The sequence below is a fragment of the Primulina huaijiensis genome, chromosome 15 (assembly GCF_012295235.1).
Source record: "Primulina huaijiensis isolate GDHJ02 chromosome 15, ASM1229523v2, whole genome shotgun sequence".
NCBI classification, from domain to species: domain Eukaryota; kingdom Viridiplantae; phylum Streptophyta; class Magnoliopsida; order Lamiales; family Gesneriaceae; genus Primulina; species Primulina huaijiensis.
Window position 1 is genome coordinate 17,181,415 of NC_133320.1, and position 11,591 is coordinate 17,193,005.

The 11,591-nt window shown below is 36.4% G+C and overlaps 1 protein-coding gene across 1 annotated transcript; it reads right to left on the bottom strand.

Moving 5' to 3' along the window:
- Nucleotides 1–953: 953 nt before the first annotated feature.
- Nucleotides 954–4,570, bottom strand: LOC140959832 (protein NUCLEAR FUSION DEFECTIVE 4). Its single transcript, XM_073417855.1, has 3 exons — nt 4,133–4,570; nt 2,448–3,337; nt 954–1,650 (listed from the first exon to the last, which is right to left on the bottom strand). Exons 1-3 carry the CDS (start codon nt 4,454–4,456, stop codon nt 1,185–1,187), a joined length of 1,680 nt encoding a protein of 559 aa, XP_073273956.1. The 5' UTR covers nt 4,457–4,570; the 3' UTR covers nt 954–1,184.
- Nucleotides 4,571–11,591: the final 7,021 nt, after the last annotated feature.

Here is an 11,591-nt window from a genome sequence, read left to right on the forward strand (position 1 = left end):
ATCCGAACACATCTCTCTCGATATCGAACCATCTTTACTATTTATGTCACTACTCAAACATGAGAGATTTTATAATGCTACTTCTTTTCAAGCCAACGGTGAGACTTTGCCCTCCTGTGCTATAATAGGCATGAAAATTGTTCTACAATTAAATTCGTTATTTTAGATAAATCGATTGTTGTAAAAACATCAGTTAATTAGGTTAAGTGGGTTCTTGTTTTGATTATTTCTTTTTTTCCAAAATCAAGCAGAGGGTGAAACGAAGCGAACTAAGATTCGGTCAGAGAGGTGACATCTCTTGCTAAGCATACATATTCTTGTAAAGTTGGTCATGAAAATTAATTACTCCAATCTGAAGAGGTAGCTATGTGCAGAGAAGAATGATTCTTGGGAGAGGTGAGACAGACTGGAGAATACGAATGATGGCTACTTCAGGAGAGGAGTTTGGTCATAAGTTATTGATGCCTACTAATGGTGGTCCAAGGGTGACACGACCCTCAAAGTTTTGGCTAGACTGAGTGCTCGAGATTAGTGGAATCAAAGGCCAGTGTTAAGCTGGCTAGACCCCGGAATAGAAGTTATTCTAGCACTAACTTCATTCACAAGACATATCGGTCAAGACAGTAATACTGAAGATATCAAGTTGAATTCAATGATTCAGAACTTGAAGCCTAAATGATTGAAAACTCAATCCAGCATTACAATAAAATCTAGAAAGTTAAGCAATATTTGCCAAATCAGCCTGTGTTGTGCTACTGATTTGTGTTCCTCGAAAAGTATCAAGAACACAGCAAAATAGCAACACACCAGGTGCCATCTTTTTCAGGCGCATGCACAAAAGAAGGTGCAACATAAACAAAACAGAACAAGATTCTTGCCACTAAATTTTTTTGGTAAAATGAACAAAAGTAACACGAGGTGTGATACTTGTGGTGATTGATAATCAAAACTCAAAGCAATCTTCAAGTAAAATATGACGTAGCATCCAAACATTCGGACACCTAAATTACAGAAATTTATTCTATTAGATTAGATACACAGGGTATAGATGTTCAAGTCGATTGCTCGCAACATAAAAACCACATGAACCCCTCCATTTTCCAAACTTACGCATGATTTCAGATGGGGTTAAACACAGAATCTGAGAGTGAGATTCTCTGGTGTGCCAAAAAGGATTTCTTTAATCAGTGACCAGAACTTTGTGGCAGACGAAAGGAACCTCCAGCATAAAGCATTTGGTAAACTGGTCTTATTCTTAAGGTAAGTATTATGCTCAATATTGTTCCCAACCCACAAAGCCCGGCTAAAACTAGAAACGTGATCCTAAAGCAATGTGGGCCTATGCAAGAAGAACTTTGCTGCTTTGCAGCTTCGGCATCATATATATGGCCAGCAAGAAAACCTGAGAATAGAAATGCACCAGCAGGATTTCCCAGCTGCATGAAGTTGAAAATGATGCCGAAATGTCTCAAGCCAAAGAGTTCGGACGCAGTTGGAATCATTACGCCGAACTGGACGCCATAGCAAATTCCAAGCAATGCTGTTCCAGAATACAGGGTGCCGTTCAGAGCTGAGGCGTATAGGAGAAATGTTAAGATCATGATAAACTGCGTTATTGTCATCCAAAATGTCCGAGGAATTGTCTTTGACCTGCAATTGTTGTAAAAACGAAAAAGCCTTAGAAAGATTGATACAAAGAGTAAAGAATGCCACGAAAATACAACGCTGTATATTACAAAAATTAAGTGGAAAATGTTGTCAAGTACACGTCTAGACTAGAATTGCATGCATTTAAATTAAAATAAATTAGGATGGTGCTGGCTCTCATACCACTATATAGAAAATTAGAAATTTGACACAACTTTGATTTGCATCATAATCTTTGAAAAGGTGCACTTGTTCGACAAAGAGAAGATCACAGCACAAACTTTCTTCACCATTTAACTTATTTTCTTGAAAAGATAACGCAGGAGTATGAAAGGAAGAGACAACACAAAGCAGCTACTTGGTTTGCCCATAAGGCCTACATGTATGGCAAAGTGTTCAAAGGGCTAACAATCTTATTTTTGTTTTTTATCATCATTTGTTTTATCTCAGTTACAACCCCTTCCATATTTATGTCGAATTTTTATTTATCTTCCAGATCACATATTATAATCCTGACAATAGGAAATGTGATTTATTTTAAAATATATAAACCAAACAATATGAACACTGGGAAAAGCAATATTCAAGAATCAATAACCATAATGGGAGGGGGATTTTCTACATGTCTTCTCCACATTTTCAGAAACCAAGATGATTATTTACCTAACAAGTTCAAAGCTCTCAATATATGCACTTGTGGGAAGAAAATCAAAAGATGGATCAATAAGATACATTTTACGAGATTTCTAGCAATTTCACAGATTAAAAAAACAACAAACAAAAGACAGCAATTCTATTACCTCACAAAGTGTTCAGAAACAGCTCCAGCCCCTAGGCGGCCCAAAAAATTACAAAAGCTGAACAAACTTAACAACATAGTTGCATCACTGACACCAAGCGAAACCCCAATTTGTGCCAAATTATTAAGGACCGTTACTCCAGAACCAACTCCAACAAAGTAAACAAACCATAGAAGCCAGAAGTCTGCCTTTACCACAGCTTCACGAAATTTGAAGTCTTCTCCTCTTCTCGGCCTTCTTTTCTTCTTCACTGCTCCCTCACCCACAGCAAGAAGTAAATCTATTTCTGAAACATCTTCAGACTCGTAAAAACTTCCAAGATACGTTGCCGATGATGATGGGATCAACAAAGGGTCGGCCGGATTTAAATCAGTATCTCCAGAGACTATATCAGCTGGCTGGGGAGGTTTCTTATGATTTGCAGGAAACAGGGTCATTTTTAGAGGAATTGCCAAAGGAGCCATCAAAAGTATAATCATTATAGCAAGAATTATATAGGAGATGATGTTTCCAAGGAACAAGAGGTTTTTTAAAATTGTCGTCGTGAGAAGATAAATGGCAAGTGAGATACTAGCTCCTTGGGCGAAAAGAAAATGGGCATGCTCATACGAGTCTTCTCCAGAAGCTGGAGTACAAGGGCGAATAAAGTACATCATTGCCAAACCTGTAGCGGGGATGCCTAATGTTAAGAGTAGCAGCAAACTTGAATCTGACCCATTAAGGACCATAGTGTACACCTCTGTGAAAACTGCAGCACTTAAACCACCATAGCCTTTGAGCACACCCGCAACGGTACCCCTACTGAGAGGAAAGTTCCTCATGTTGGTAACAAGAACAGCTGTGGCCAGCCATGCGCTACTGTTGGCTCCAATGCATAGCGCCAACCACAACTATTATGGTTATCAAATGGTCAGGATCCATGAAATGAATGAAATGAGCGATTGAAGAACGAAGTATCAAAATTTTTGAACATATTTTGGAGAAAAAATAACTTATAATAGGTAACCAAGTTGATCAACCCAGGACAACTATTGATTTATGGATGACGTGTTTGTTTTCACCTTTATTCAGCCAGCGGGGTTGTCTTAATCTAGGGATACAGAGATCTTCAGTTCAAGTGCTACATATCATTTACTAGTCTTGCTTCCAAGAATTTCTCCAACTACTACTATGGTTGGATTTAGCAAGCCTTTTTCCGATAAGTAGATCTATTTTTAGCCTTCACAAAACATGAATTCACTCTATCTTAGACATACTTGTCTGAGCAGGGCTGACGTGGGGAAGACATACAGCCACTCAAAGCACAGAATCTTGAAATTTCACGTGTAAATGAATAAAACCCGAAGAGTTAGATCATTCGAAAGTCTTTAAAAATTACCGACACATAAGCACACATTTAAAATGACGCAAAAAATAAAAATCCATATTTCAACAGTTCCTAGCCAAGAGAGCCAATCGAACAAAAGCACACAAATCATGTTCAGAAATACTCTCAGTAACCTTAAAGCCGAAACTTTAAAAAGATCCAAGTTCTGAGATGAAAATTAAACAAGTTACAAGTACCAAGCAACAACCACCAATCGAACACAAGCACACAAATCATGCCAAATTACAAATCCCAGTAACTCTTGAAAACTAAAACTTCAAAAAGATCCAATCACTGAGACAAGAGCCAACGAACTTACCACCCAATAAGGCACCGACTGAACAGTCTGACTAACAGCAAGCCAAAGAACACCATAACCCAAGAAAGCAGCGAAGACACCGACAAGAAGAACAGCCCAAGGAGGCAACTTATTGCAAACAATTCCTGCAAGAATCCCCACATTTTCCCCAATATCATTGGCCACCCCAAGGATGGTTAGCTGGTGCTGATTGAAACCCAGAACTGATTTCAGTGAAGGAGAGTACAAAGGAAAAGTGTATGCATTTCCCGCGGCTATTTGGAGCCAAACCGCGGCACCCAAACCAACCCATGGTGGTCTTGTGCCTTGCTTCAACCCTACCATTATTTTTTTCAGATTTTTTGGGAGATGGAAAAGATTTTGTAGAATCTTGGACCGACGTTTCAAAAGTTCGGCTGAAAAAGTGGACAAACGCAAACTTTGAAAAGCGTGACGGTGAGTGTTTGAGTCGAGGAGACTCTATTAATTGACATGTGTCCCTTTTTACTTATTATTATCTGTTTTTATTTGCTAATACAAGTCAATTTTTTAAAACGAAGTCGTTTCATAAAATTATATTATATTTTAAATTAAAATATTATTTTTATTTTAAAAATAAATCATATTTGATTTATCTCACGAAAATAAATCCATAACTACCACCTTCCTTATTAATTGTTCTTTTTTCTTTTTTCACAAAGATTTGTTTGTTCTTATTTTCTCATTTTTGTTATATTCTTATTTTTTTATTTGTTCTTTCTTCTAATCGGTTATTCTATAAAATTGATTTTTTTTCCAACCCTTCTTTAATCATTAACATTTACGTATATTAATAAAATTTTAAATGGTAAAATAAAAAATAAAAAACTCGAAAATACATGAAATTTTACTTAAATATCATATTGATATATTATTGATGATCCATCGATACATGTTATTCATTAAGTTTTTCTTTATAAAATTTAACTAAAATGTATATTTTACCTCCTTATAAAAAATGACTTTAAACATACATAATTTTTCAAATTTAAATAAATCATTTTGTTATATGGGTTAAATATGTATTTTAAATTTCATTAAAATTTGGCATATATCAATGTCCTATTTAATAAAAAGTTTACGAACATATAAAAAAAAAGTACAAGGAATTAATTTTTATATTCAAAACAAAAGTGAAATTAAGTAAACATAAAAACTAATAAATTTGAAGTTAAAAGCAAATATCTAGTTATGGGCAAATTTGTATTCACTCCCCATTTTCATTCTCAACTTTCTCCTCACTCTTCATTCCCTTATTTCTTTGTTTAAACTCCCCGTTTTTCTAAAATTTTCAAAAACATTCTTAATTCTATTATTTTGGTACGTGGCATTGTTATACCTATCGAGCATGTTCTTAAAGGCATATAGCCCCAAGATGTACAGTTACGCAAAGTTTCCAGCCTATATACCATGCTTAAATGATCGATTTTTTTTTTTATAAAAGGCCCATCATGCTTCCATATAACAAATTGAATAATTTACATTTTCGACCAGAATGCTGCCGGGTTATATCTACCGAATTTTACAGACTGTTTTTCACAGTCCAACCACACAATCGCAACCGATGGTTTCTGACGCAGATTCCTTCAGCAGCCCTTAGCACAACCCTGTTTCGTTTCCTACCTCATGGTATATAGTAAAAATCTCAATTTGAAAATAATACATGAGAGGGGCAAAAGCCTTGGTTCTTTTATTCAAACATACGAAATATTATTACATAGTAACCCCCTGTAGAGGAGGAGAAACTTGTTTAGCTACTCATAATAGCTGAACTTACAGCACACATAAACTTGAAAGAGAAAATATTACAAATTATTTTGAAGAAAAATGAAAAGGTTGAGTGATATCTTCATCTTCCTTCTGCCTCTTTATTTATAGAAGTCCCTGACGGATTTGTATTTCGGACTTCAAACTCTTGCTATAACTTGATGCCTTCCAGCTGTGGTTAGCCATATCTGGTGGAGTGGTTGGATGGTCCCTCCACTTTTCTTGATTTGTCTTTTTCTATATCATTAATTTAGAAACAATTAGTTCTTCGGATTTTATCTTCTGACATAACCAGTAGATATGTGCTTGTATGATATCAGCTAATATTTCATTTCCTGATTCCTTCAGCCTTTTGTAGAAATCTTTGAAATTTTTCAGCTCCTTTCTTATTGCCTTGATGTGTCTTTTAGAAACCTTCAGATATGTGAAATACATTTTCTTTAGGTTCCGACTTTTCCTTGTGTGGTTTTACTGGTTCTCATTTGTCTGTATTTAAGGTGAAATTAAGTCCCAGTTTTCCTGTTTATTTAGTTGGTTATTCATATGTCCGCTATCTTTTGTCGGTGAATCTTTTACTTTTGTTATACCCCAGGAAAAGTGCTTAGGTTCACATGTCCACTTATTTTTGTCGAGGAATCTTGAACTTTTGGTATCCTCGAGAAAAAACGTGGTTGTGGTCCTTCTTGTCTGACCGAGGTCTGAATCCTTTGCCAAATTCTGGCTCCTTCTCCTTTGGGCATTATGGGCAGATCTGTTCTGACCATCTTCCCACATGAGCCATATTACAGAATTTTCGACGAATTTCTTTAATCCCCGCCAGCTTGCTATTCAACAGAAGATTTTTTTTTCTTTTCAAATAGTTTTTCTGCAAAACTTGTTGTTTTTCCTGCATGGTGTTTAACAGGAACGATCCATTTAAAGAATTATTAAAAAAATTTAAATGAAAACTTGACTTTGTTCATTTCGGTAAGACAGACCCATAGACCCCATGCTCTTCTGGTGGAAATTTCGTCTTCAGTTATTGAAGAAACAAGGGGTGTTTCTTCTGACGGAGGATCCTTGATAAATTTCTGGACATTTGAATCTGGTCTCCTTAATTTGATTAAATGAAAAGCTTCGTGTGAGCCTTTCCCTGCTGGTTCTGGCGCTCTACTGAAAAAGTATAGCTCCAGAATATCTCCTCTGGACAAATAATCGTTATTCGCCCGAGTTTCATGAACAGCTTCATGGATCCATTTAGGTAGTCCTGAAATTTCTGGGAAGCTGGGTGATGTTGTATAAGCTGAGGCAAGAGCACCGAATTCATACCATTCTTTGACCTCATTTGGATATGAATTTGGTTTCATCCATGCCTTAGGATATTTCCCGGAAACATCAACCTTGATTGTAGCTGGGTTAATGCCTACCCTTGTTTTTAATTTCTCTCATTTTTGTTGGTAAACTTGAAATGGAGAAATTATAGCTTAATTAGTATCAACCTTATTTTTACCCTTGTCAGTATTTGGTCTAAGGTTGATCTTTTCCTCTTCAATCCCCGAGGTGAATGGTTGACTTGAAGACTCGAGATAAAGATCTGAAGTCTCAATTTTTGTTTCAGCCGACTCATCTGGAGATGATATCGACTTAACACTTGGCTAGAGGTATTTGAATCTCCTGCTCCAGGTATAGAGTCCTGTACTCGAATACTCTCCATTTGGGAAACCAGTGGCTTCTCAATGCCTTGGAGGATATGCCTTTGCATTACAGACCATAACTGAGTATAAGCCTGTAAACATCTTGTGATTCGATCAGAGACAATTCTTTTATCGGCTTGTTGTAGCCTTCCCACAACTTCTGCGTTTAAGACCAGCTTGTTAAACTCTTTTTGAAGCATTTCAAGGTGTTTCCTCCAATGCCTCTGCATCTTGATGATGATATCGATATCACCGTTGTCCATCTCTTGTTAAAAAATTTGCAAGAATATTTTCATGAGATTTTAATATCACAATATCAAAAATATAATTCTGACATAATGCTTGCCATCTTAATAATCTGGTCTTCTCAGGTTTAGACTCAATTCTATTCCTTAAGAAAACTTTCACCTGTGTATTATCAACTTTCAAAGTGAATTTTTTTGCAAGTAGAAATAATGGCCATTTTTCAAAAGCCATTTTTACTGCATAAAATTCTTTTTCGTTGATGTGCCATCTTATGGCTTCTGCATCCGAGAAGAGTCCACTGCTATATCTGCATGGCTGTTCTCCTTCTGGTGTGAGCTTTGTTAAGACTGCCGCCCACCAATGATCACTGACATCCGTATATAATACCATATCATCTTCATCTTGAGGAATAGTTATTTTCGGAAGATTTTTACAAATCTCTTTTAGTTGACTAAGTCTCTCTGTATGTTCTTTTGTCCATATAAATTTTGCATCTTTTTTCAATAATGGATTGAATAATTTCCTGTGTTTTGCTAGGTTTTTTATAAACTTCCCATCAAAATTAACAACTCCTAGAAAACTTTGAAGTTGTTTCTTTTCTTTTAACTCGTTTGAAAAATTTTGCACCTTTTCTATTATATGATCTTGCAAAATTATTCCAGACACATCGATTTCTATTCTGAGAAATTCAATTTTTCTTGTAGCAATGACTACTTTCTTTTCAGATAAAACCGGTCCTTCTTTTTTGCAAACATTAGAGTAAATCTCTAAATACTTAATATGTTCTTCCATATTTTTAGATGCGATTAAAACATCATCAATATAGGCAAACATGAATTTGAAATAATCTTTAAATAGATTATCCATTTTCCTTTGAAATATCTGTGGTAAATTAGCCAATCACATTGGTAATACCTCCCAGATATAGTGTCCTTGTGGTGTGGAGAAAGCTGTGAATTCCTTGCTTTTTCTTCCATCCGAATCTGATAAAAACCAGACTTACAAATAAACTTAGAGAATATATTTGCATTGCGTATGCGACTGATTAGATGTTCTCTACTAGGTATAAAGTACCCATCAAACTCCAAAATCTTATTAATCTCTTGATAATTAATAACTAGTCTGGGTTTGTTCCTTTTTATTTCACCATGATTTCTTACAAAGAATCTTGGGCTGCTGTATGATGAAATTCCTACTTTTATCAAACCAAGGTCCAGATGTTCCTTGATTATAATCTGCATATCCCTTTGATCAATTATGTTCATTGGGATAGGCTAGCAACGGACAAATTCATACTCTTTGCCTTTCTTAATTTTAAGGCAAACTTTGAGTTGATTTTTATCCCACCTTGCCAAGTGATCTTTATTGTAATTTTCTTTGATCATTCTCTTGACATCTTCTAATGATACCTTAGATTCAAACTTTACTTAATTCTTATGTAGGGCTATCTTAAGGCATTCTGTTAGGATTATTTTGTCCGACAGATATCAATAAATAATGAAAATATCAGAATAAGAGTAAAAGTAGTAAATTTGTGTTTTGTCAGAATTAAATGTTGTGCCAGATGTTACAACATCTCGGACAACATCTTCATGCAGCGGAAACTTTTTATAACACAAATTGACTTGAAATAAATAGATGGACAAGATTAAATATGCACAAGTATAAATACTTGTGCGGTGCCTTATGGCAAAAATTAATCACTAGAAAATCAAATCGTTTACACAAAAACCTACCACTAAGACTAAAATCAATTTCCTCAACAAGTTGAGAAAATAAAGCTTTCTAAAAACAACCAACAAATTAAAACTTAGACAGGAAAGCAAAAGAAACGCCAGCGAAAACTAGAGTCACAGAAACACTCTTCAGCCAACTTCGTCACGGATGTTGTCTGCAAATGTTCCCAACACTCAAGGCAACACTTGCTATCGGCAGTCTTCAGGGCAACAGTAACGTTGAAAGTGTTCTTCTCTAAGATTCAGAACGTGCAACGTGCGTTTATAACGTTGAGAAAGAACGGCCAGCCCTACAAAGTCTTGGTCTTCCTTTTTATAGATTAGAGCCTTATCTCATAAGGAAATCTGTTAAACAAGAGAAGATAAGAGTTTGTTTAGAAATAAACTCTATTTAAACATTGATATCATATCTCATCAAATCATTAACAAAAATATAATATCTCAATAAATCAACAATATGCTTAAATATATTTGTACAATTATCTCATTATCTTAAGAAAGGCAAAATCACATAATACTTCCATATTCAATTTAAATCAATAAGGAAAGATATAATTAGGGAAATAATTTAATTCTATAGTTCTAACAAACTCGACAATATTATTTCCCTTCAATCTCCCCCTTTTTGCCTTTCTTGGACAAAATGAGATCAATTCTATTTATCCTTGTTAGCTCAAATTAACTCCCCCTGAATTCAAGAATGTTTGTCTCCCCCTGAATAAGATACTGTTAGCAGAAGTGTTGTTAGTAGTGTTGGCAACATTCAGAGCAACACCTGCACAAAACAAACTTACTCAAAGAGTAAAAGTATAAGAGTCTCGTCACAACTAACAAAAACGCAAAACACTAACACTAGAGCAGAAACATCGAAACCAGAAAAAAATAACCCTCATTCATCATTCTCATCATCATCACTGTCATCCTCTTCATCATCACTGTCATCCTTAGTTCCAGATGGACCAGCATTATCATCTCCCCCTTTTTGTCCATGAAAGACGCCTACTGCCAACAAGACCTCGATGGTAGTAGCCAAATTCTCATAGTAAGCCAAATCGGCCTTGGCCTGGGCAATCTTTTTACGGGCATGATCAAGATGAGCTTGAGCACCAGCAACTGGAATCTTCAAATACCCCGATGTGGGTGGAGAATCGGTGATATGTGAAGGAGGTCCAGCAGCATGGGGTGATGTGTCAGAGGTGGAATGCAGAGAAGGACCATCAGTAGAGGGTACGGTGGTAGTGGCATTCCAAGGAAGATCAACCTTCCTCTTTCCGTGTAGAAGAGCAGGAGCAATCTTCAAAAGTACGCTTTCCGTTATAGAAGGTTCACCAATGTCCTTAACGAACCCCTGAGACACCAGAATTCCATAAATGAGAGATGGAAAAGGGAGTCTGGACGATTTCAATCCTCCGTTGGCATACTGCAGAACCGTGTTGAACACCAGGCACCCAAAATTGAAGGCTGAGTTCCCAATAGCAAAGAGAGTCAGCGCCTGAGCCTTGGTGACAACAGTGGTATTGGAGGTTGAAGTCCAATTGTGGATGACAATCTTGTGCAGCACTGAATAGAGTGATGTGAGTGTAGCAGCTGAGACCTTATGGGGATGGAGGGGAAACTTACTGACCATTCCACCAGTGAGAACAGAAATCACTTCATCTAAATCTGGAGGAGAACCTTCATCAACAGCAGGTGTACCATAGTGTGTATTAATGACATCGGAGGTGAATTTGTACAACCTGTTTCGCACAAAAACTTGTCCAAATTTTGCCGATCGCGGATCGCCAACACTCGAAGAGAGATTACCATAGAATTCGAGGACGACCTTATGACAGTACGGAAGAACAGACGAGGTTGTGGAAAACAGACCTCGAGATCTCAGAAACTCGATTAAATTGTACCGGGAAAAAGCTTCCAAATCCACATTGCGTTCCGCAACAAATTCTCGAGTTGCATAGAGAGGCCAATTGGAGAATGCCGTCTCAGAGTAAAACATGTTGTTGTAACTGGTGGCCAGATCAT